Genomic DNA, 27,598 nt, shown 5'->3' with positions numbered 1-27,598 from the left:
GAGCAAATTATGTATCCCCGTTATGTCAGTTTCTATCTTCTCCATCCGTTGATCCATCTTCTCCATCCGTTGATCCATCTTCTCCATCCGTTGATCCATATTTAGCATGGTCTCTAAAAGAAGATCTATCTTTACCAGCATAGTAGAGTTCCCGGGGATATCGACACTTAACCCATTCAGTATGCGGTCTAACAAGCTGGATCTTGTGCATGGGGTGCTGTTGACATCTGGGTGGATGAGTGCTACGGAGGATGATATGGGGGTTCCCTGGAGAGAAGCGGCAGCGTCGTCTAAGCATAATGGAGAAAGTGACCTGTGGATTTCCGGGAGAGCAGCGGCAGCGTTGTGGACGAGTAGTGGAGAAGATGGGCTGTGGATTTCCGGGAGAGCAGCGGCAGAGTCATCGAAGCGTAATCGAGGAAGTGGCCTGCGGGTTTGATGGGTTGGCTGCCATTTGTTTTGCCTTGAGTGTACATCACCGAATTTCTTCTTGACATAATAAGACTTACGTGTATTAAAACCCTTAGCCTTTGGGGTCAGCAGAAGGTTTTCTTTATTAGCCTTAGCCTTTTGCTTTGGACTTGGCTTGGAAATGGCTCCTGCCTTTCGCTTTTTCTGCATGATAGGCAAGGCAGAGGCGAGTGGGTTCCTGCGTCCGTAGAATCGGGGTCGATCCATGGAAGCAGATGGCACAATGCAGTATCTGGACAAGGTAAAGTTCAGATACAGATCATCGAGTGGTGGTATATGCAAATTGTGTAACCTTTTATGCATGGCGATGAGGTATAGGTGTTAAAAGTGGGCGTACTCTAATGTGAGTCATTAACGTATAAATACACCATCCATTTTGTGGATTCACTGCACATTGAATACACATTGACTAAACATCGAATATACATTCTTGTGTTTGTATTTCTTTCTACTCGCAGCACTGCCTGTTAAAAAGATTTCAAAGGATCTCAGCATGAGAATTAAGGAGATGTACACGAGCGGACAATCAATTGCAGATATCCAATGCTGGTTAGCTGCTTCTGGCCTCGTTGTGCCATCAACCACCGTGTGCTATCATGCACACGGAAAGACCAAACAACGCACTAGGACACCAACGGTAACTAACGCGTAAGTATATTTATATTACTATATAATATAGTATATCTATTATTGTTTATATTGCTGCATATAAATATAACTATACAGTATAGATCTATCTAACATTATGGTTATTTCTGTTTAGTTATATTACTATATAATATAGTACAGCAGGGCCCCGCTTCTCGGCGATCCATCGATACGGCGGCACCGAGAAGGGGGCCGCCATCTTTGATCCTCAGTCGCGCATGCGCAGAACGGGCGGCTGCGCCCATGCGCAGACCGTTGTCTGCGCGCGCATACCGTAGTTTGCGCGCGCAGACCATAGGCCGCGCATGCGCAGGACGGCAAAAACGCCGTTCTGTGCATGCACAGAACTGAAAATCGCCGGATCCGCTTTCCAGTGATTTTCACTATACAGTGGACCCCTGGAACGGAACCCACCATATATCTATCTATTATTGTGTATATTGCTGAAAATATTATTGTTTACTGTAAATGATGTGCTGTATTTGTGGCCTACAGTACTGTAACTTACCGGATTGTTGTTTTTCTGTACACTGTAGGGAGACTACTCTTCTGGTCGACAAAATAAGTGAAGAGAATGATGAGAAGAGTGCCTTAAGGGTCAAATACACTCTGCTGCAAAATCACAATCTCATTGTATCCGAGACCAGCATAAAGAAGATGAGACACAAAATTGGATGGAAATATGGACATGTGAGGTTAGTACTGGACAGTACAGGAGGTAAAAGTGTTGTTTAAGAAACTGTACTGTACCTATAAAATTATTCTTTGTCATTACAGAGCGTACCCTATGATAAGGGACGTTAACAATATCAAGAGAGTGGTCCAGGCCCAGGCATGGATCGACAGTGGAGAAACTTTTCAGGATTGCATCTTCACTGACGAGTCTACTGTATCGCTGGAGAGATTTGCCACCTTTGCATTCCACAAAAAAGGTCGCATATCTATGAAGCTGCGTACAAAAAACCCAGTGAAGATGCATGTGTGAGGTGCCATCTCTAGGTGTGGACAAGGATGCATTGTCATCGTTGAAGGTAAAATAAGTCACACACTTTTGCCTTATGCCCTGTACTGTACTAGTGTGCAGTTTTTGAGCACTTTTCTTGTTATAGGAATCATGAATAAAGCTTTTTTCCAAAAGCAAAATTGTGCCTGAGATTGTGGAATACATCACACGTGAGTTCCCAGATGGTCACCGTTTCTACCAGGACAACGATCCAAAGCACACTGCGTCAACAGCGCATATTCTTGAGCGCGGTATCAACTGGGTGAAGACGCCAGCGGAGTAAGTGCGGTAACCGTGTCTGTTTTTACTGTGTATCTCTTTAACTAATTGTCCTTTTTTTTCCCCTCCAATGACAGATCGCCAGACTTCAATCCTATCGAAATGGTCTGGCATCAGCTGAAGGATCATAATCATAATGAGTTTTTGGAACGATGTACTCACCGTGGAACAATGCAATAAATATATTGACCATATTGCGACTGTGTTGCCCATTGTGATCGAGCGTAATGGGCAAGCATCGGGAAGGTAGTATGGTATATTACTGTACTGTAGTATGGTAAGTACAGGCACACCAAGTACAGTACTGTATGATACAGGTAAGTATGGCACAGATTTTTTCTTTCCTGAGAGAGCAGCACTAGCCATCTGGTTACAAAGTATTTAACAGTAGTTACAGTATACAGTAGTTCCAGTATAGACTAGTTTGACAGTACTAACTGCATACTGTAGTCCAATATGGAGTAGCTATACAGTACACAATGCCATAATACAGTATGCACATAACTGCACTAATTTTTTCTTTTCAGAGAAAAAAAGGATGGAAAGGGGGAGGGGGGTTATCATGTGTTCATTGTGTGAACTGTGTGTACAGTAAAGTGTATCTAAAGTGCAGTCATGATTTACACAAAACCTCCCCTCTCTCAATGAACTACACAGAATGAGGAAGAAGACAAAGACAGAACATTTTATATTATTATATATATATTATTATATATTATATATTATTAATTAATATTATTATCAATGTGCATTATTCATGATTATCCACCGGCCGTCAATTTTCAACTGACAGAAGAACTGAATAAAGACTGCATTTTTTATTATTCATGATTATTTGTATATTTGTATTTTTTGTTCCTGATAAAATAAAATAAATATTTCTTTACATTCATGATAATCATAATCATTGACACCTCCCCCCCCCCCCACACCAAAGAAAAAGAAAGAATGACAAAAATTGGCAATTTACTGCATCAAAAACATGAATCAGATTATGTTTTTTTAAACTCTCAATTTCACAGTGCTGTGCAAATCAGATTTACATATCAAATTCGAGAAGGGATTATCACAAGCGTTACCATAAACAAAGCCTCAAAGGGTTGGGGGGGGGGGGTGTGGATGGGCGAGTCATGCGCAGTAATTATCAGCTAGCTCCCTTCCCAAAAAGGATTACAGAGAGGTGACTCCAAGCCAACAATAGGAAAATGAATTAATGGTTTTTGTAGAGGTGTCGATAAGAGATTCAAATCTTTGAGAGAGCCTTGTGTGTGTGTGTGTGTGTGTGTGTGTTTGTGCGTGGGGGAGGGGGGTACAGCTGCATGAAGGATTATCTGTACTGTAGTTCAAAGACATGACATATTTTCAACAGACAGGTCATCATAATAATTTAATCCCCACACCCCCAAATACATAAAAATCACACAAATCAATCATGTGCAGTCAATTGCGCAGTGTCGCAGTCAAAAGCTACAGCACAGATTGAATATCGTAATGTCAAGATGGTTGAGGCAGGAACATGTTCATTCATGTTGAGAAAATAATAATAAAAAATGACGAGAAAAAAAAATTTTTTTTTTTTTTGGTCACTCGAACTTTGCAAGCAATTCACGCATGCGCAGTAATAATCAACTACAGCGCCCTTCCCAAAGAGGATTACACGCAGGCACAGAAAGGTGACTCAAAGCCAACAATAGGAAAATTAAAATATTTTTTTTTTTGGTCACTCTTGAGCTTTTTTTCCCCTATTAATGCTATTAATAATCAACACAGAAGAATACAGTAAATCAAAACTGAACGTTATACACGCAGGAATGTGATGACAGGAATGTGATTGAAACCAGAAGGCCATCAGTTCAAAGGAATGGCGTGGGAGGGGTGTACTGTAGATAAGAAGTTGAAATACTGCAGTGCAGTACATTATCCTGTGTGTGTGCTGGGGCGAGCGAGGGAAGATCGCTATATACGCCGAAATGTGATACTGTTACAGTACACGCCTATGCGTTTCAACAATGTTCAAATGAGACATACAATACATGCATGTATAAATATGCAAATTTACAATTACTGCGCGCGCACACGCAGACTGTGTACTGACGTAGGTTGAAATGCTACAGTATTAGACTTTGAAGACAGCAGCTTGCGAACGCCCACATGAGTTTTTAGACGATATTACAGTATTGCAGACAACGCTAAGAATATGCTAATATTACAAGCGCTAAAATACCGGAACATATTCTGAAAAAAAAAATATACTGCCTCTGCCCGCGGTTATCAGAGTTGCGCCGCTACGGCCGCATTAGGATAAAGGCGGCTGCCAATGTATATATACATACATATTGTATAAGCAATGGGGTATATTACTAATGCACTGATTGTATGTGTTCATTGGACAGGGCCACTTGCATTGAGAAAAATGGGCAATTCGCTTTATCTCCCTGTGCCTCAGGTACCAAAATCATAGATTGCAAACACATCTGGGCAGGGACTGTGTCTGTAAAAATTCCTATGTGTTGCCTACTGCAAACTATACTGTAAATGTGAAGCGCTTTGAGTCTCATTGAGAGAAAAGTTCTACATTAAATAAAGTTATTATTATTATTATTATTAATATTATTATTGTCGTCTATTTTCTTACCTGGAAGCTGCGATAATTGATGAATTTAATCCACCATAACAAGACATGGCCACTGCTATTGGAATCAACCACCTGGCATAGCCAAGAACTTCATTACCAAATGTCTATAGCAGAAGTAAAATAAAGTCAGTTAAGTAGCTACTAAATCATAATATTTTCTACAGTATGAAGTATCTTACTAAGTGAACAAAAAGCACAAGTGACAAACTGAACATTCTTCTAGTAACCAATTATTCTTTAAAAAAAAATACATTTTCTACTAGCATTTTCTCTCCACAAGATCAATGAAATACAAATGATTATGTTTTGTAAGCCTTATTTATCACATATATGGGACATTCTTGTGCTAAACACTACCTTTGGAATGTACTTCAGCTATTTATTTGATGTACAAAAATGGACTGTAAAAAATACTTTGTTTTGTTACTATTCTGTCTGAAAGGTAAATTGTCCATTAGCAAGTCTTGTGGAGGTTAAAATGTTTGATAATTTAATACTTATGCTGCCAACGTTAAAATTCACATTCCCTTCATCTCCCAGCCACTGTCTTTCTCCACCTCTCTGTTTCTTTATGATATTTCACCTCTCACACTCTATTTACATGGTTTCTCGTCCTGTATAATTTACCGTATCAGTGAGTTACAGTATAAAGAACAAATTATTCATTTAAAATAAGGAATAGAAATGGCATTTTATTTCTCTTTAAAAAAAACTGGGCTAACCAATGCACTAATAAGAAACCAAGTGAAATAAAATAAATGATCTCTTGTTTAATAAACATAATGTGTAAATATAATATCTACCGGTGTCTCCTTTGTAGGATGTAAGAGTAAAAATCTTTAGCAAATGTAAATAATAATTATTCATGAAACGCGAATGGTCCACACTGTATGATTGCATTTTTTATCATAAAACACTTACCACTGCAACAGCATCACTGGTAAGAACAGCTGGCATATCTAGCACCACATAATATGCTACATTGGTGAGCAAATAAATAATTGTAACAATAGGCATTGAAATGGCAATAGCAAGAGGAAGGTTCCTATAAAACAAGAAAACACACTGATAAACGTTTAAGGCTTTCAGATAAAAGAAACAGCATTTTACTCATTACAAAAATAAAAATGACAGATCCCATTCACAGGTTCTGAAGATGTATGCAAATGAAAGAAATGCTGTATGTTGCATGTGTTTCAAACTGCAGAATTGTTCCAAATCTGGTGCAAATTGCTTATTTTTACTATGTATCATTTAGCGTCCACTATGAGGGGGTGTGCTCCAAAAAAAAGAATCACTAGGGCATATAGGAGTAAAATTGGAAGTGATTTTAGCAGTTAGGGGTTGAGATTGTTAGTGCTGTATGAAGAGATGTATGAAAATGTGTATGTGTGTGTATATCTGGTGCAATTTTCCTTTGTCAGCCAGATCCGAGTTGCAGATAAACTCTACTCTTAAAGGAGAAATTCATGCCGTGTTTTCGTTTCTTTTTTTTTTCTTCCTTTTTTAATACAGGATTGAAGCAGGTGGTCTCCAGAGCAGAACCCCATTAATATGAGCTCTGGGGACCCCCTGCTTCCAGAGATACTTACCTCCAAAGAGGGTACCAGTGTCTCCTGCAGTTTAAAGCTCCCACATCATATTGGCCAAGAGGAAGCAGCAGCAAATTACATCATGGCTTCCTATTGGCCCGCACGGCTTTGAAAATCAGCCATAATATGAACCCTGGACTGACTACCAGCACCTGCTAAGGAGGTAAGTATCTCCAGAAGCACAGGGTTCATGGAGTTTAAATGAATGGGGATCCGCTCCAGAGACCCCCTGCTTCAATGCTGTATATAAAAGTGTTTAAATTAAAAAAAAACAAACTCATGGATTGTCTCTTTAAGAGATCTGTGCCAAATGTATTAAACAAGGTTAACATGTTTCATACTTACACTGTTGCAAATTGATGCATATGAAAAATTGTATTCCATGTTTTGGAGCAAGTTATACCTTCTTAATACATATGCCCTTCAGTCTTATTGGAAATGATTTATTAAGTCTCCCAGTACCAAAGATTAGGAAATGTAATAAATTATCTTTGCGCTCCCTCACGCAGAGATCCTTCAGTAATCTTTTTGGTTGTGGTGCCAGCTAGAGTTTGTGGCAGGGAATCCCAACGCTGCTCATGTAGATACTTATCAGTAAGTGAGAAGATTTTCTGCCACACATACACACATTACATTTCCATTGTGGGATCATGGTGACAGTTATCAGTACAATGTTTCGGGGGACAGAGCCCCTTCATCAAGTAGAACATAAACACTAAATATTGCAAAGATTAGGCAAATAACAGTACCAGACCTTTTCCTGGATAAATCTGGTGCTATTTGTGCGACACTTTTTATGCTTTAAAACTGACATATAAGACCATATTTACTCAGGGCTGCTAAGCCTAAATTGTTTTTATGATTGATTTCCTGTTTCTTTTGTAAATTACAATTCATTACTATAGTCTTATATTGAATCTTAAACCCCCTTCAGATTTTAGAGAATACATACTGCTGCAGAGGGAATAATGATACACTGATTTGCAAAGTTGCAGTAATTTTGGCTACGTAACAGAAATCATAATGCCAGCAATATTGAATTGCCCCTACACAAATAAACTTACATTGAATTTTTCTTGCAGTATGTTAAAATACTTCTAGAGGATTTGATAATACAGTGTTTGAGGAGGTTCAAAAAGTGTAAAACTAAGGAAATTTCCGTATATAACAATATCTTTTAAACAATCTAAATGGGATCTTTGGTGGGTTGGTGCATTTAGCACAGAAGGAGTTATATGAGGAAAGCATTGACAGCCGTTTATGTAAGTGTGAGTTTTAAACAAGCAGGAGCTAGATCTGTTTGTATATTGTTTGTTTGGAGAATTACAGTAACTGTTATGGATTTTCCCCCATTAGTGTGGTTGCTAAGGGTGTGGTAGAGTTGGGACTATTACAAATTACCCTCACCTGGTTGGTCTGACCTTGTTTGGCTCTTATTGGTTTGTGCACCCTATGTAAACCAGTATAGAAAGTACCAATGAGAGATTGTGCACTCTACTAGTCAGCATTTGGTTATTCCAAGTGCCATCTGGTTTTGTAAGTGTGATTTTTAAACAAGGGGAGTTGGAACCAGGAGTGGCTCAAAGCATCGTCACTAGTGTATACATCTCTTTCAATGTTTGGTGTTGTCCAGTGCAGTTGATGTAAGGCAGCATTTTCCTGTGAGACATTCTGAAGATTCATGTACTGTCCCTTCTGTAGACACTTCTCTATGTTGCAGAAGGAGATTGCTAGGCTGAAGGCTGAAATAGGCAGTTGGTGTGTATCCTCTTGCAACATAGAAGGCACCACCAGAGAAGTCACAGCTTCCTCATGGACCTCCCATGAGGAAGGATAGTTTGGACTACTGTGAACTCTGCCAGGGTAAAAGTTGTAGATTGCAGGCACGTTGCTCTATATGTGCTGCTGCAATAGCAGCGCAGAACTGCACCACAGAGGAGGAACAGATGGGTTTTATCTGAATTAATAGGAAGGAAACAGTGAGGGAAATGGTATACCAAAAAGGAGGACGTTTCTATTAGGGAATTCCATTTTAAGAGGTAAAGTATACTGTAGATTTGGGAGCAGGAAGTGAGGGAAGAGTGAGTTAAAGTACCTACCTGGAGCTACAACTCAGAGGGATAGGAAGTGCATTCTGGGAACTGTTAAGGCAGCAAGACAGGAGAGAGGTCAATGTCATTGTCCATTTAGGAACCAGTGACCTAGCTAGGAATGAGGGTAGGATAGTGCAGAAGGAGTTTATGAACTGCGTGACTTCTGTGCCCCTTTGAGGGTATAGATAACCACAATAATAATCTATGCATTTTGGGGCTAATATTTGTTTATTTAATTGTAATATATTTTATTTTTAAAATTTTATTTTTTTAGGTTGCCAATGTGTTTATCTCTGCCCCATTGAGGGTATAGATAACCACATTGACAATCAATGCGTTTATTGCCTACTGTAATGTCAATTTATACATTATTTAGCCAGAAATGAGCCAAAGCCCTATTTGGCTACTAGTGTTTGTATGTGTGGTGATGGGGGTACTTCTTCCGGGGAGAGAGGTTATTCCTCTTGGGTGGGATGTGGGGGGGGAAAGAAGAGGGGGTTTAACCCCTTAATTACCAAAGCTAAGGTGATTAAAGGATTATAGGCCAGTAGCTAGTTTTTTCATTTTACTTTTGCTGAGGCCAAAGAAGAGGATGAGGAGGAGGAGGACCAGAAGGATGAGGACAGCCTTAATCCTGGCAGGCATAAGTACAACTTTTATTTACTATGCTGGCTAATGTTTTATTTTTAATGGGCAATGAGAGTTTGTGGAGGGCTGTGGGGGTTGGGATTTTGTGGGTTTGTGGGGTTGGGTAGTAGGCTGCCCATTGATTGCCGAACGGTTCCCCTGTTGAGTGCATAGGTGACAACAGTGACAATCAATGGTTTTATTGCCTACTGTTTATTTTAATGTACAGTATTGTATTGTCAATTTAATTATATTGTGTATTTTCTTTTACCAAAGCGGTTAACCACTAAGTTAAGTATGGGGTTAACCCATCCCACAACCCCCCAGGGAGGCCTAACAACCCTCCCCATGGCAATTATCCCCATCCTTCACCCCATTAAAACATGAGTAACTCCTTAATTACATTAGCGGTAGTAACTTCTATGGTAATTAAGTGCTTACTGGTGTTTTAATGGTGGGGCATCATCCATTCCATGTTGGTGAAGAGGAGGAGGATGGCCTTCATCCTGGCAGGTGTAAGTAAAACATGTATTTTACTTTTACTGTACTGTATACTGTATTTAAATGGGCAAAAGCACTAGTACTGTAGTCATATTTGGCTACTAGGGCATTTTCCCATTCCTTTGTGGAGGGGGGTTTGGGGGTAGTTAGGCCTCTTCAGTGGGTAGTGGGAGGGGTTAACCCCTTCATTACCTTAGCGGTAATAACCGCTAAGGTAATGAAGGGGTTAACACCTCCCACTATCCTTCTGGTAGACCTAAACACTCACCCTGGGGCAACTACACCCTTCACCCACCCCCTCTATCCACACCAAACCAGGTACTTTGGTTTAAACCCTTCATTACCTTAGCGGCTAGCCACAGTAGCAAAAACCTTTGAGCACTGTGTACAAATGCTCATAGTTTGGGAAATAAAATCCCCAAATTACAATAACAACAAAGAACAATTAGGATATTGTGGTTTTTACTGAGATATTGTACAGTGAAATTCAGGACTAGGACATAGCTATACCGGGCAACACCCTATTTAAAAAAAGACAAGGTAGGAAGGAGGTGAGGAGTAGTTATGTGAAGAACATAAAGGCTACAGTACTTCAGTACACTGTAAGAGACTTTGGGTAACCCTATATACTGGTGAGAAGGTTATCATTTGTACTGAGGTGGTCTACAGATCTCCAGAACAAGAGGAGGAGTAGGATAGGGAATTACGAGGGCACCACTAAAATGACAATTAAAAGAAAGGTAATCATTATTGGAGACATCAATCCTCCAAATTTGGACTTGCATTTGTCTTTTACAGGTTCTTCCAGAAGCAGGGACAACCTGGATTCCTTTCAAAGGGTATCTCATCTCTCAAGCAATTGGGGAGAGTGCCAACTAGCAATGAAGTAATCCTGGTCTTAACACTTACCAATGGGGTCAGAGTATCAGATGTTCTTGTGTCATCACTTGGGTTTGTGATCATCAATCAGTGCGGTTTAGTATAAAGACAGAGGCTGTCATACCACACAAACCCTAAGGTTTTAGATTTTATGAGGGCTGACGTTACAGATATGGAAAATGATTTATTAGGATGCATTTTTTTTTTAGTGGAATTCAGGAGCAGTGAGAAAAAATAAAAGTTGAAATACTAAAAGCAACAGACCTTTGTGTCAGCCAGGTTTAGTAAAAATTCACAGAAAAGAAAACCGATATGGTTCTCAAAGGAGGTGGCAGATATTGTAAAAGCTAAATATACAGCATTTAGGAAACGTACGCAGACTCAGAGGAAGTAGGATTAGAGAACGTTATCAGGCTAAATATAAGGAGGCTAAGCAAATAATCAGATATGCAAAGGCTCAAACAGAATAGAAAAAAACTCAAGTCACTAATGGGGGACACAACCTTTTTTAGTTATGTTCTGTAAGTGTAGCACCCCTGTGTGAATACTACTTAAGGACCCTAGAGTGTAAACTGCATGTATAGCTACAGTCTATCACCTCTATGCATCACAAGGGGTAGAATGACTAGGCAGATCCTAGCCCCACCCACCTTCTACAAGGTGACCTATGATGTCAATAAAGCATTGTAATGGTACTAATAGAATGCCATACCCCTTCCCTACTAGTCATAGTGACTAGTGATGTCATGTCAGTATATACAGTATGTGAGGATTGAACATTCTAGGATCAGATCCCAGGAGTAGACAAGAATGGAAGTTCTCTTTGTACAGTGTATAATGTAAGTCATGTTAGTCTTTAACTACATGTTTTAGTATTCAGGTCACTTTGTTTTTTTCCAGCTACGAAAGTGTCACTCTTAAACATAGGGCCCCGCTATACTGTATGGCTCTGAACGTGTTCATCCAACAAGAGGGGATGGATAGCTACTCCAAATTAGGTTCCTTAAGTAAGAGCCCTGGCGTATCACCTTAGAATTACTAGGGGGCAGGAATCTCCTTGGTTCTGTCCGAGATGATAGGGTGTAATCCTTCATGCAAGAGGGCACCCTGTCTAGGGATCCCAGTGGAAGTGGGAACAGCCATCATTCAAGCAATGGAGTGGAATTTTACAATACTGCAAAGTGCAAAAGATGTGCCTCTTTGGGGGGATGCTGCCTGAGCACCCCTAAGGAAGAAGTTTGCATGTTGTTCCTGTGAATAAAGCTAAAAGAAAAGTTCTTGGCACCCTCCTCTTATTGCTTACAATACCAGCCTGCATGAATGCCAGAACCCTGAGGACAAGGTAATAAAGACACTGAGCAACACCTGAATGAAAATAAAAAGATTAAGCGCAATTAACACCACTTTAACAGATAAAACAAATATACTGTCCTTAAGAAAGTGCATCTCCCGAGACAGGACTCAATACCAATTCAAACAGCAAACGATGAAGAACAGCAGGTGCGCAAATTTCATCAGGACATGGAAGAAATAAAAACACCAAATAGTGCAATACTTATAATTCAACAATAGAGAAATAATACTGGAGACTCTATAGATTTTGCACTCACATGTTAAACGTGATAATCAGGCAGTGTGGTTGTTAGGAGTAACCAACTCTGAATGTATCCAGACAGGTAATAAGTGTCTTTGTGGTAAGCATTCAGACACCCTGGGTCAATTGGACGGATAGCACTCCAAACAGCAACAGCTTCTGCTCCACAGCCGCTACAGCATTCACTGGGCTGGATGATGCAGTCCTCCGGTTTCAATGTTCCCAACAAAGTAGTGCACGACTCCGCCCTACGCGCGTTTCAACTTGTCAGTCTTCCTCAGCTAATTATTCCCCTGAGGAAGACTGACAAGTTCAAACGCGAGTCGGGCAGAGTCGTGCACTACGAAGGGACACTTTGTTGGGAACATTCAAACCGGAGGACTGCATCATCCAGCCCAATGGATGCTGTATCGGCCGTGGAGCAGAAGCTGTTGCTGTTTGGAGTGCTATCCGTCCAATTGACCCAGGGTGTCTGAATGCTTACCACAAAGACACTTATTACCTGTCTGGATACATTTAGAGTTTGTTACTCCTAACAACCACACTGCCTCATTATCACATTTAACACGTGAGTGCAAAATCTATAGAGTCTCCAGTATTATTTCTCTACTGTTGAGTGATACAGTATTGCAATATTTGGTGTTTTTATTTCTTCCATGTCCTGATGAAATTTGCACACCTGCGGTTCTTCATCGTTGTTAGGACCAGTATGTCAGGCCAGAATCTGCACTTATGTTAAGCATCCATGTTGTCTGTTCATAACTAGTTAAGATTCTGTAGTCAGCCTTTTGCTGAAATATAATTCCTAAATGCACTCAGTTTCTGCCAAATTACATTTCTTTTCTTCCTGCTCAGGATATTGCTAAGATACTTTTTGTGTTGTCAGTTTCCTGCTCTTTTAGTTAGAATATAATAGACTGGTTCTCTGAAAAACGCAAAATAGTATAATTAGTTGCTAAAGATTCAAGGTCTCTTTTGATAACAGACAATGAATAAGCTATGTATTCAGACATTGCTTGTATTGGGAGAAACACGTCCCAAAATCATGCCACTAATATGTCCTGCCCCTAAATCACGCCTCTAATCAATGCTACGGCCAAGACACGCCTATGTTACGGCTATGTTACGCCTATGTTACGCCTCTAACCAATATCTTCTTTTTCTGGTATAAAAGTCATTACCCTATGAGTAATAAATTGAGACAAAGGATTTGAAACCTGGCTTGCGTTACGTTTCATTTCTTTCGTATTCTCGGGCCTGTAAGTTCAACAAAAATCGAAGATAACAAGTCGCAGGGCATGAAAGCTTCTCGAGAAGTCTGCTGCAAACGGTCCAGATTGTGTATCCAGTCACAAGGCCTTCAGCTTTCTTGGCAGAGGAAAGGTTCCTCTCAGTTCTGGAGCCTAGCCAAGGAAGAGGTTTTTCCTTCAATCGTTTACTGAGCAACACCGGAATAGATATTGGATCACTTTAGTGTGGCCATATTCTGTTTACTCGGCGGAGGGGCAGAGGCAATGTGTTACATAAGTGAAAGGAGGGGGGGAAATACAGGTAGTAAGACAAAAGAAAGAAGGGAACAGTCTTGTTGAGGGTGAGATATTTATTTTTGCTCAGTCCTCACAGCTGAAGGTGAAAGAGGGGGACCACAGTTGGGGAAGAGCAAAAATAAATGGAAAGGAGATGGACAATTCGATGTACATGTGAGAAAATCCTTCTGAAACTATCAAAGCTGAAAGTGAACAAGTAAATGGGGTCAGATGGGATACATCCAACGATATTAAAGCTTACTGTAGGTGTTTGCTGGCAACACAATTAACATCTCTGTTTAGCCAATCACTATTAACAGGTATATTTCCAGATGACTGGAAAAGAGCAAGCACAGTCCCACTTAACAATAGGGGAAAAGTGGGAAAATTATTAGGAACATTGACCTACAGCCTACAAGATCCCAGGCAGCATGGGTTTACTGGAGGGAGATCATGTAAAACAAATCTATTTGATTTTTGTTTTTATTATTAAAGTAATATATCAGGGTAGAAAAGTAGCTGAAGCTTAGTTAGATTTTAGTATAAGCATTTGACACTGTCCCACATAAAAGACTGAACATGAACCTGGGAATCATTATTACAGTAGAGTTACACGTAGGCAAGCAATGCAGATAGCTAGCAGGATGTAACGTAGGTTGTATGGGGAGAGGTATTAGCAATAGAAAGAGGGGGATGGTGATGCACTTTATAGATCATTGATAAGACCTCACCTAGAATACTGTTTAATTCTGGAGACCATATCTCCGGAACGATGTTAAGAAATTGTAGCAAAAAAGGGATATGAAAAAAACTTTCAAATATCTAAAGGGTTTTTAGAAAAGTGCATGAGGGAAACAAATGTAATGAAAAGGTGCTCTAGAACATGCTCTAAACCTGGAGGCAGGTTAAAGGGAAGAGATCCCAGATATCACAATAGAGCAGAAAACATGTACAGTATACCATCAGTTCAGACAGGTACTGTACATGGGCCCTAAGGACGTGTGGCCACACTTAAATAACAGGAAAAAATTTAAAATGAAGGAGCAGCAGTATAAACACATACTGTTTTGGTCTTGGCATAATGGTTTGGTAGGTCTCTTTAGCGAGAGAACTTGAGAACACAGTATTTGGTAACTAGCACTTGCAAAAATAGTCTTTAAAGCATAATAGCAGCAGAACAATTTCCATGGCGGGAAGCAAACAAAATCCTCAGTGAAAAAGCTCAAGCACTTTTCTTCATGCAAACAGTAAAATCACAAAAACATTCTCTTCGCTCCAAAAGTTCCAAAATGAGAAAAAAGGCAAAAACTTTAATATCAGATTGACTATGTACAGTGGCAGTGCTCAGTCTCTCATACCTTCTCGGGTGCTGGGTAGGTGCAGGCTGCAGGCGAATAAGCAGATAGAAAAAGGATGGGCTCCAGGAACTTTTAAAAAAACATTAAAGGTGCTTTATTTGACACAAGACTCCACAGGTATTGACATACATTTCACTTGACAGAAACTAGTTGCAAAACATAATACTGTACTCTGGACTTCATCCTACAGGTAGCTCTCACTCCAACACTGGGGAGGCACTTATCCATGTTACCGGTAGTAAAGGGATAACTCTTGCAAAGAGTCAGCAATGCCCCATATCGAATGGGTCTCATCAGTAATACACTTCAGGCTGTTGAATTAGTAACCCGCCACTATGTAGTGCATACTTCTTCCAAACCTATTTGATCAGGATAGCACTGGGGATCTTCCGGCTAGGCCGGTCCAAACATACTCCGAAGTTACTATGCTGAGAAATTCTTACTGAAAGCATGCTTCCTCATTTTCAATAGTGAGAACAATATCGGACCACATGGCCGCCGACATGGGGGGGGGGTTGTAAATTCCGCCGACATTGGGGGGGGGAAGAAGTAACTCTAGTCCGGGGCCCTGGGAAATCTGTCTGCAGCCCTGTTGGACCATTAATACTGACACTTACTTAAAGGGCCCATTCCTAACTGAAAACAACAAACGATGACAGGACACGTATTAATTTACTTAACTATATACACAAATCTATTTAAAGGATGCACAGCGACGGACACGGTCAGTTTGAGGAACGTGTTACTAGAACATTGGATGGAGCTCTATACAACCTTCTATCTCCCTATAGTTGCATCACTCGTCACAAGACATACGAGGGAGTGACAATCCCCCTTGCATAGTCATCCTACATTACATGATGGGGAGGGAAGAAATCTGAGAGAGCGCACACAGTTAACCCGTTAGGTGAAATAGTAATCCGAAAAGAGGGCTACAAACACTAAAAGTTATGTTTTAATGTTATCATTATGGCATTTTATAGGAACTGAGTGCAGTCTAAAAAGAAGTATTTTTCTCTCTGAATTTTCCATTCATTTACTCTCACTTTCCACCTATCCCTATGAATTTAGGCTGAGAGAAGAGTGCTTCATGTTATAGTGTAAATTGGGGAAAAAACACAACACTAACACAGCATTTTCTAAAATCTAACAGCAGCAGTTTTTTTTATTTACATACTGTACAAGTGTCAGTCATTAGATCACGCAGTAAGAATTAAAATAGCCTTCTCCTGTTTCTAAATTGCATTAAATTAAAATCCTGTAAATATGATGTCAAGTAAAGCAATAAAATCAATTAAAAAATGAAAACATATTACTGAAAAAGCAGAGGGCTGACAGTTTCAGAGGCACAGTATTGTGTTTTTTTACTTATAGTCTTCTACTGTACTTTACAAATGTAGCAGATATTATTACTCCTATTAATGTGTTCACGAGGGAGAAATAACTTGAAAAATATTGTTATTGTGCTTTAGAGAGCTGTAGCCTAGTGAATTAATATAGCCTTTTTTTTCGGGAAATTTCACAATACGTTTCTGTGTCGCCAGAGGTAATTTGCCATTACTGTTATTTACTGATAGTTTCTTGTAAACTGTGGTTGCCATTATGTGCATAGCCTTCTTTGTTTGGCATGTATATATTTTGGTGTATTGCTGTATTTGCAATAAGTTCTACTCTAAGATAACAAATGATGTTCCTCTTCAGTTAATGATATTAAAGGGTACATGAATGGATGACTACTTTCCCGTTTTTATGTATTGTTTCTGCTTCTTAGCAATAAAGAACTGCCCTGCCTACAGAATTTTATGTTTTTATTATGATCATTTTTAAAAATCCAGAGCCAAAACCAAACAAGTTCCAGCAGAATCAAGACACAAAAGTGCTCACTCTTATTGTTTTTAAATGTTCCAATATTTAATCAATCTTAAGTACTAAAATATGTTAAAATTAATAAGAAAGCTGTTTGATATAATGATTTCATTTAACTTAATAAAAGTGCAATACAGATAGGGAGATAAACATATTTTAAATAAATTGCATAACATATACAGTATGTGTGTATATAAATGCCCAGACCTTTTAGGATTCTTCATTTCTTCTGTGACAAAATTGAGGGTGTCCCATCCAGAGTAAGAATAGAGAGCAGAATAGAGAGCAAGTGCCATAGATCCGACATTAGTTGTTGAGCCTTCGAAAGGAGCTTTTATATTGTCGGTTGCACCTGTGAAGATATAATCAAATCATAATTCAGTAAGATCCCTAGCCAAGGAGTAATTTTGTGTTTTTATGGGACATTTCCTTTTCATTCATATTTGATTCAGTAGTAAGAAAAATGATTGCAATAAAATATTTGATAGAAATTGTAGAATATTTATTTAATTGATTATTGAATATAACATTGGCGTTTTGTATTAAACTTTATAAGGGAATATCCATCAATGTCTATAAATGTTCAAATGGACACTAACACATTCCTTAGCAAACTTTAATGAAAATGTATCAACAGGCTTCACGTCAACTTTTCGCCAGTGGAGTGGGACTGATTCAGGATAATGACAGTAGTTATGGGAGTATTTGTACAATGCAATACTATACGGAAATGTTTGAACAGTTTTTCCATTATCACGAAATGACTCAAATCTTTATGTCTAATATGAGATTAACGTTTGTGCCCTAAAGACCAGCTGTAGAAAAGAGAAATTCAAACAAGTGTCCTAATGTTTAACACTGTACAGATTGATGCGGCATAATATTTTAATACCATGTCAAGAAGCAAACTGCGGCACCTTAATAAATATCCTTATTTAATTTATTGTGGAGTCATTTGAAAACCATGCAGCAATTATTAAGTAATAAGGTCTGTATCATCATACATATATCTCAAGACAGGGAGCACAGCAGCATTATTACACCCTTTTCATACTACAATGAATTAATATTACATGAATATATTTTAACGCCCAACATCTCCATTCATAAATCTAATAACATGTATTCCTGTATGTGAACATGTGAAAGCTTAAATCAAGACATTCTGTCAGGATTTTTATTAGCATATATTATGATGAGGGAAATGTTTTGCTGTGTTGCATCCTACATACTGTATACTGAACTGTACAGTATGTTAGAAGGTTGTTAATACTACATACTGGATACATGCTTTCAATACACTATCTCCTATGGGGATTAATACTGAATGGGACAATATTTTTTTTTAGGAATTGTTCTACAGGTATATATACATGTTTCTCATTTTGGGGTTTGATGGTCCTCTCCCTTTATTTTCCATGTGATATTGTGTGCATTATCTGGGTATGTATAGTGTACATTTGGATACACTTTTTTCATCCAATCATGGTTTTGTCTATCCTTAGGATTTTTTCCTATTTAAGTATCCACATCTTAAATTTATAGCACTATATAAGTGTTTATTTATAATAATTTTTGAGCATATATGTATTTAATGAATATACTTACAATAGTTATTTCATCATAAGGATGGTTTCACAAACCACTTTGTTCATACATAGTTATTTTAAAGACTAATTGGTCTCAGGTCATTCATGTTGCATTCAATTGAAATGCTTATTGAGTCTTTTCAGTCACTTTTCTATCAGGATTTTGATATTGAGATAGTATCAACATGCTTTATTGTTGCAACAACTTTGCTGGTCTGTGGTTGTTACTATATCGTTACAATTCTACGTACAATCTAGTTTTCCTGGTATGTTCGTTTTTTCTCTCCAAAAATTAGATAGATACTGTATATTTTCATGTCAATATTCAGATTTATTTAAGATTGTTATTAATTTTGCAGAATTTTCCACTAAACATATGTTGCCATACTTATCTACTATTGAATTTGCATTTATATTTGCTTAGTTAGAATATTGTACATTTTATCTAATCTAGCCCGCCTTTGTTTAGGTTTTTCATTTAAAATACATATTCTAGTTACTATGTTTTCATGTTTTAGCATTCTCGTTTTTTTATTATTGTTGTAGATTTATTTTAATTTTGTTTATTGTCATGATATGATTATTAATGTGCACTGTTATGTCTTGTGTGGTTGGAATGCTCCGGCGGAGGGGTGGCCATCTTTTATGTGGTCTGCGATACTTTGTTTCTTGTGTCGGTGGTCGTTTCCCTGGGGGGACACTGATTGTAGTGCTTCCGCCGAGGCTTCCCTCCTATATAAAGTTGCATCTTACCTGAGGAGAACACTCTTTGATAAAGTGCCAGCGACGGCAGGAAATGCGTCAGAGTGTTGCCTTAGTTTCTAGTTTCTCACTAGAACATTTAGAAACTTGAACCCACAACAGTTTCTGTTTGACCTTACCAACTGCCCTTGGTACAGAATCAACTTAATTCCCGACCCTGATTCTGCACTCGACTATTTCCAATCCGAGTTCTTAAAACTCTGTGATACCCATGCTCCACTACGCAGAATAAGGTGGGGGCCCACCTTCCGTGGGTTACAACTGACCTTTTAGCACTCTGCCATTTCAGGGTGCCCTGTGGAAAAGCTACAAAGTAACTGGCACTACCAAGGTTCTCAATCACTACAGATGCCTGCGGAAAATGTGCACAAGGCAAACAAGACATGCAACAGCACAACATTACTCTTACAATCTTCCCCAGAATACATCAAACCCCGCTAACTTCTGGAAGGTTATCATCAATATATTCCAGCCTTCTAGCCATCAACAAGCAAATAATATCACTAAGGGGGATATTACTCTGATAAATCCCACTAATATTTCAAATGCATTCAATGATTACTTTGTGAGGTGTGCTACTAACTTATTAGCTAAATGCAACCCAAACCTATCTGCATCTTTCATCCAGGAAGACCAGCTTTTGCAGCATGAGGTCAAAGGGCTCCATTTTGAAGAAAAGTGAAGTAGCAGGGAACTGTGAAGGTTTATATAGAAGTCTTACAGACACCATGAGGCAGGTGTACAAAATGTGCAGATTATTGAGTTGTTACAGCAGTTCATCAGTGCTTGAGGAATCGAACACTCATATCTAATTAGTCGATATTTACTGTTTTGCATGCTCATTGGTGTACTGTCATTAACTTTAACGCTTTTAAATATGTACTTAAGCAATGCATACTCATTTGCATGCTAATGAGCAATCTAATTGGTCAATCTAGGCCGAACGATGTATCAGATTGTGTCTGAGTGTGACACTCTTTTCAGTTTTTCTGCATAAACAAAACACACTCCTTGTTTAGCAGCCTGCGGCGGATGTAAATGAACATGAAGAACAACCTTGTTATTACTGATTGGAGCAAAACATTATGCAGATTAATAAGATTTTTTTTTTTAAATATTTTCTGCTTTGATATATACAGTTGTGAGGGAAAATGTCTTGTGGTCTATTGATGGGAATGTCCAGATTTCTTTCACAGCTGAGATATTCATTAGGTCTCACCCTATTATGTGTTAGTCTTATATGTGCAACTTTATGTTTAAGAGTATGATCACCTTTATTGTTTTCTAGTGAGTGAAAAGTGCCCCTTAACTTAGAAGTGCCACTGCTGTGTGGAATAAAGGTTTCTACTCATTTGCTACAGGAGGAAAGTGCATGGTGATTCATGGCCTGGGAGCCCTAGAACAGGGACTCACTGGGGGGAGTATAACATTGGGATTGCTCCAACGCCAATTCCGCGCCCATGATCACCAGATCCCCATTGTAGGGGCTACAGGGATCTGCACAGGATGATGGGTAATAGGAGCCTCGAAAGAAGGTGCACCCCTGAACATATTCCTGGTAGGGGTCTGGAATTAAATCCAAGCATTCAGAGTAAATGGAGTGCACATTCCAATCCCCCTTGGAAACTATAAGCCATGGGTGGCTGCCTGAGCCCCAGGGAAGAAGTTTGTATGAGATAGAACTGTCAATTAAACCTATCCTGTTTGTGCAACAAAGTTCCTGGCACCCGTTATTCCACCTTCAATGGTTACATCACCAGCCAGCCCAGACGCCAGCACCCTGAGAAAAGGTATGAGAGCCTGTGCACCAATATCTGCACCTTCCCACACTATCTCACTGCAACAACTCCTTTTGAGTCGGGCGAGGATTGTTTTTTCTTTTACTGAGTTATATTTCACCTCCATTATAAAGCAGCAAACGAGTTGTGATTTTTGCCTCCTGATGGCATAATTAATATAAGAAAGTAGCGCAGTAAATAAAGTAATAATAAACCCAAAAATTAGTTAATTCCCACTTTAATATGAAATGTATAATATCATATTTGTATTGATGGCAGAGTTACAATTACCAGTTTCAATACTAAAATGTTTTGTGGGCTAATAATTAAAAAGTTCAAAGCCATTTTTAGTAACACCTAAGTGGAATATGCAATATAAGGCTGCGGCCCCGCTGGTGCTGACCGCTCTCATGCGTGAGTGGTGATGTCACCAACTCTTCAAGTATGAGCACGAGTGTCCTGCGAATTTTGCGAGCGCGTGCGGGGGGGGGAAGCATGGGGGCCTATTGAGCGCACTTCAAACACACTTTTTTTTTTACTTCCCAAGCGCCAAGCTTGGGAGAGCGTGCGTGCCCGCTCATGAACGTGCGCGGTCCGTGTGAGCGGGGACATGAGAATTCACATTCCACAAAGTAAACTCGGCAAGCGCAGCCAGCTGAGCGCGCTCAGCGCTAGCGAGGACGCAGCCTTATCCTACTACTCAATAAGTGGTGCAATGGTATTAGTAATGGTAAGTGTAAGAGACGTGTTCAGAGGAATGCAATGGAGACTGTTTTAAGGTGAAATTAAAATAAGGCTTTATTGCGCCTGTTGCTTTAAATACAGCAAACATGTAAATCAGCAAACAAAATCCGCTCCACTCTGGAGTATATATACACTTGTGATCCAGTTCTCTTTAACTGCGTGGTTAGCCCAGCGATTCACCAGCCCAAATCATAGAAACATTCATATATATAGATAGACATAGATAATAGTCTTATAAGAAAAGTCTTATCTGTTAGCTTGGTTGCTGTAGGGGAAGCTTCTCTGCTCTCTTGGATCTGCACCCTTGTGTGCTAAGTCAATGTCCAGCTCCAAGTTTAGAATCTTGTCCCCTTTGTCTTTTGTCAGCTTGCCGCTCAAGACATCTGTCCTTCCTTGGTTCAGCCCAGTTGTGCACTAAGGAGTCTCCCTTCCTGTCTCAGAGGCAGGCTTTTTCTAACACCTGTAATCAGCCAGGTGGTGTTAGTTAATTGCCTACCAGCAGTTAACCACCACACTGCTGTATTAGAGGCACATTTGTGAACAGGGATGAGTCCCCTGTTACAGTAAGCCAATCATTTATTTCACTAATATTAGTGGCATTTTTCTAAAATCCAATTACACAAAACTGCACCCACCATTATGGGAAGGGTAGGTACAATCTTAGTTAAACAAGGACAGCTCTCTAAAGTGTTTAATTGACTTATATTGGTGAACCATTTATTTGTTTTACTATTAATGACAAAAGTATTCATGTTTAAGTGAGACTCTTGATAAAGGGACAGCTTTTTTGCCTGAAATGTCAAATATCTTTTGGCCTTGGGGTCAGACTGGTAATATATATCTTTCTACATTGTAGCTCTATTTTGAGTTTATCTTTTCTACGCACTTTTTATTTGTATTGATGCATGGTTTATGATTTTTTTGGAAGTGTAAAATTAGTGGTTTATTTTTGTCCAATTTAAATATATTTATATATGTATAGTCTTGATTTTCAAAAGTATTCATATGATATATACAAAGAATTTAAGCATGCAGTATACATGATTAAGTGCCCCTGTGGTTTGCTGTATATTGGGAAGACTGCCAGGATGATGAAATTACGCTTTACAGAGCATAAAAGCATTATTAAAAAGGGCACTGAACCTACAATCTTAGTACAGCACTGTGTTAAATATAGAAACCCAGTCTCAGCGTTAAGGATTATGGGCACAGAGACCGTAACACCTAGACGAGGGGCGCTGGATAGGGACACAGCCCTCCTAAGTGAGAGTCTTACTGTATTCACACAATGCAGACTAATACTAGCGGGGGACTGAATGAGCAACTAAATGTAACATTTTTTGATAGAAGATCATTTCTTTTCCTTTCAGTATTGGGTTAATTCCCACCACCGTGGACACTGTTCTTATTTTGTATCTTCTGAAGTAGACTTCAAACAAAATCTCCTATAAGTTATTTTCACTATTTTACTCTGCATGAATTTCAGACTTATTTGTTAATGAATGCACTTTTATTATTGTGGATATCTGCAGGCTCTATATTGATGTAGAGGTATCAGTACCGTGTTAGCCAAGCTTTAATGCACTGTTTTTGAGTAAACCCCTTGCCTGCTTTATTCAGTGTATCATCGCCGGAAGAAGAGATCAGTGTACTGTATCATATATATGTGTGTGTGTGTGTGTTTAATGTTTGTATTGTAGCCCTCAAATTGACAAAGGCTGCTGAAACATTGGTTCACTTTGGCGTAATACATATATTTTTCATTGAAAATCAATGTGCCTGTATCACTCCTATCTCATATACTGTACAATGAATATCCCACGCTGCTCATGGCCATTTATTTTTCACTCTGTCATTAACATTTTTCTGTTCTGTATATGACTGATAATGTATTTTATTTGACTCCATGCACATACAGTATTTGCAACTAATAACAATTATACAGTGCACCACAGAATATAATAATTTGTCAAAATTAAAATAATACCAGTGCTAGGAAACAATGTAAAAGGGAGGTTTTGTATTTTAACACAAATAATGGAAGATTTTCTTACCTTGCCCTATTTTAACAAGGCCCACTGATATAATCATAAGGAGGGCCAAGATCTTTGCGTATGTGAATACATCTTGCACTCTTGTTCCCCATCTCACATGGACACAGTTAATAAATGTTAAGGTACCTGATGATGAAAAATATAGACAATACAGTACAAGACATTGGTATTATAAACTGAAAAGAAAACTGACATGAGTTCTATGTAATCTTAGGTATTTAAAGGATACAAACTAATGTGAAAACGGTATCCTATTAAAAAAAAATACAATTAATTCATGTTTCATATACAGTGTGTTGGTGTTATAGTTGTTAAAATTCTGTTACACATGCTAAAAAAATGTTTTTAATTGTGTTGTAGGTTGTAAGTGGTACAGTAACACAAAAATAGAGATCAAACAGCACAACCCGAGTCAAGAAGTGAAGAAATATGGTAAGTAATAATGCAACAGGAACTAAAAAGGGACCCTAATTCCCTTTATAAGTTAGAACAAAACACAAAGGGGCCTATTCAGTAAACTTCGATATGTGACTTATCGCCTGGTAAGAGCACTTTCAAAGCGATATTTCATGTCTAGCTATTCAGACAGCTTCGATACCTGTTAAAATTGCTTGGAAATGTCTTTAACGATCGTTATCACTCTTCCTCAAACAAGCCGTGCAGTGCCTCACAGAATGCCCAAACTCACATTTTTTTTAGTCAGTAACTGGTATTCAGGTGGCTTCGATATGCACATCGCAGATTAAACTCACATATTCAGATCTCTCAATCCGCAGGTTGACAATATCAGAATCACAATGTGCATATCAAGGAGAAAAATGTATTGTTACTACATAGGATTGAAGCCCGGGGTCTCTGACGCTAACCCGCATTCATTTCAGCTCTGGGGATCCCCTGCTTCAATCCTATGTAATGAAAATACATTTACAGCCCAGCTTAATTTGTTTAGTGTCTATCCACTAAGGTAATGAAGGGGTTAAATAACAATGCCTATTTTTTGGTGGTAGATGGGGTGCGTGAAGATTGTAGTTGCCCTGGGGGTGGTGGGGGCGGGGGTGGTTAGGCCTCCCGGGAAGGTTCCGGGAGGGGGCAGTACCTTAGCAGTTACTACTGCTAAAGTAAAGAAGGGGTTAACCTCTCCCGCCACCATCAGGGTTTCCACCACTTGGGTTTGACCCGGAGACAACGGGTTTCAGCAACGTATCTCGGAGCTAAGGGTTTACCTGGTAAATCTCCACGTGGCAGCGGCATCTCCCCCAGAAAATCACGTCAACATGGTGGCAACCCTGGCTACCTGGCAACCACCCACACAAAAAATGATCAAAACAAAGAAACCCTTATTCTTGCACTCAACCATACAAGGTCTGTATTAATATATACATATTAGACAATAAAGTTCTGATCTCAAAGTATCCTACCCAACTATTGGGGATTTTATAAACCTTCACTGTATATATTTATTTGTGCACTTATTTGAGTTCTATGAACTAATTAAAATTGTATTATCTTGTTTTATCTGGTATTATCCTTCTCAGAAGAATTGATTATAACTATTTTTTATTATCTATCCTGTCTAAACTCTATTAATTCTATTGTTAATACAGACCTTGTATGGTTAAGTGCAAGAATAGGGTTTTCTTTGTTTTGATCATTTCTCGATCATTTTTTATATTCGTGTATTACATTCCCAATGCATCCCATTGTTTTACTATACAAATTACTTCAGAGTATTAAGGTTTAAGCGGTTGATTTTTCTTTGTATTTTACCAAACACCCACCCTGGGGAATCTACCCTACCCGTCTACCCCCATCACCAAACATACAAATGGGCAAAAGCACTAGAAGTCAAATATGGCTAATAGTGCTTTTGCCCATTTGTGTTAAAATAAAATAAAAATTACAAAATAAAATAAAAATGACATTTCAATACCTTAAAATAAATAGTATTCAATAAACCCATTGCCAATGTGGTTATCTATGCCCTCAATGGGGACACAGCTATCCCCAGATTTGCAGTGTTGAGTGAAGATATTGGGAGTGTCAAGGCAGAAATGGCAAGGCTGGAGGGGACTGATTCCTCTAGCAGCCAGGGGAATAGTTCCTCCAGCACAGAGGGGACTCAGAATGCTCAGATACCAAGAAAGATTGAGGTGGTAGGGGACTCCATTATTAGGAAGGTAGATAGTGCCATCTGTTGCCGTGACCGCATGAACTGAACAGTTTGTTGCCTCCTGGGTGCTCGGCTTTGGCACATTGTGGATCGGGTAGACAGATTGTTGGGAGGGGCTTGGATTCACCCGGCGGTCTTGGTACATGTTGGCACCAATTAAAAAGTTAGAGAAAGATGGAGGGTCCTGAAAAATTATTTCAGGGATCTAGGCCAAAAGCTTAAGGCAAGGACCACCAAGGTAGTATTTTCTGAAATACCTAAATTACTGTAGGGAGGTTAATGCATGGCTAAGAAAGTGGTGTAGGAAGGAGGGTTTGGGGTTTTTAGAGCACTGGGACTCCTTTTCTGAGAGGTGCCATCTTTATTCTAGGGATGGATTGCACCTCAATGGAGAGGGATATTCTGTGCTAGGAGGGAGAATGTTAAAAAGATTGAAGGAAATTTTAAACTAGGTTGGAGGGGAGGGGAATGAAACAGAAATGAACTAAATAGAATAGACGAGGAAATAAGGGGTTATAGATGTAGAAGTGCAAATGCAAGTTTGACAAGCAGTGAAACACTCATAGTAAATACAGATAATATTAGAAAACTTCTAAAGGCTAAACCAAGTTGGTGCAGAAAGGAAGGAGAATTAATAAAGGGGATGTACAATCTAACTTATGAGGAGAGGATAGCTAAATTAGATGTATTTCCATTAGAAAAGAAGCATCTAAGAGGGGCTATGATAACTATATACAAATATATTCGGATACAGTACAGGGAGCTTTCAAAAGAACTATTCATCCCAAGAACATGTTGCTATTATTAATAATAATAATAATAATAATAATATTACAAGGGCAGTACAAAGGACTTGGGGGCATCCCTTAAGGTTGGAGGAAAGGAGATTTCACCAGCAACAAAGGAAAGGGTTCTTTACAGTTAAAATGTGGAATTCATTACCCATGGAGAGTGTGATGGCAAATACAATAGATTTGTTAAAAAAAAAAAGGTTGGACATCTTTTTAGAAAGGATAAATAAGTAAACATGGGAAGAATGTTGATCTAGGGAATAATCCGATTGCCAATTCTTGCAGTCAGGAAGGAATTTTATTTTTCCCCTTATGAGATATCATTTGATGATATGACACTGGAGTTTTTTGTTTGCATTCCTCTGGATCAATAAGGGAGTATAGAAATAGGATAAATTATCTGCTGTCTAAATTTAGCATATGTTTAACTTAATGGACGTATATCTTTTTTCAACCTCATCTACTATGTAACTATGTAACACATTGGTAACCAATGGGCAACATAAAAAAGAAAGAAAAATATATATTGCAATAAAATTAAAACAAACATGAACCAAAACATTAATTGATTGTCACTGTGGTTGTCTATCTCCTCAACGGAGTACAGATAACCACATTGGCCATTAATGAGCAACATA

General features: G+C 38.8%; 1 protein-coding gene across 1 annotated transcript in view; it reads right to left on the bottom strand.

Annotated features, from left to right (window-relative positions):
- The window catches only part of LOC142481693 (Y+L amino acid transporter 2-like), a 61,075-nt gene that overhangs the window by 20,679 nt on the left and 12,798 nt on the right, over positions 1–27,598 (bottom strand). Inside the window, exons 3-6 of the mRNA XM_075582961.1 lie at positions 24,000–24,125; positions 17,280–17,424; positions 5,958–6,081; positions 5,037–5,140 (exon numbers count right to left, since the gene is read on the bottom strand). Coding sequence (XP_075439076.1) covers positions 5,037–5,140; positions 5,958–6,081; positions 17,280–17,424; positions 24,000–24,125 — 499 coding nt within the window. The remainder of the gene's footprint in view (positions 1–5,036; positions 5,141–5,957; positions 6,082–17,279; positions 17,425–23,999; positions 24,126–27,598) is intronic.

Source organism: Ascaphus truei, chromosome 2 (assembly GCF_040206685.1).
Source record: "Ascaphus truei isolate aAscTru1 chromosome 2, aAscTru1.hap1, whole genome shotgun sequence".
NCBI classification, from domain to species: Eukaryota; Metazoa; Chordata; class Amphibia; order Anura; family Ascaphidae; genus Ascaphus; species Ascaphus truei.
This window is presented reverse-complemented; position numbering and strand designations above follow the sequence as displayed.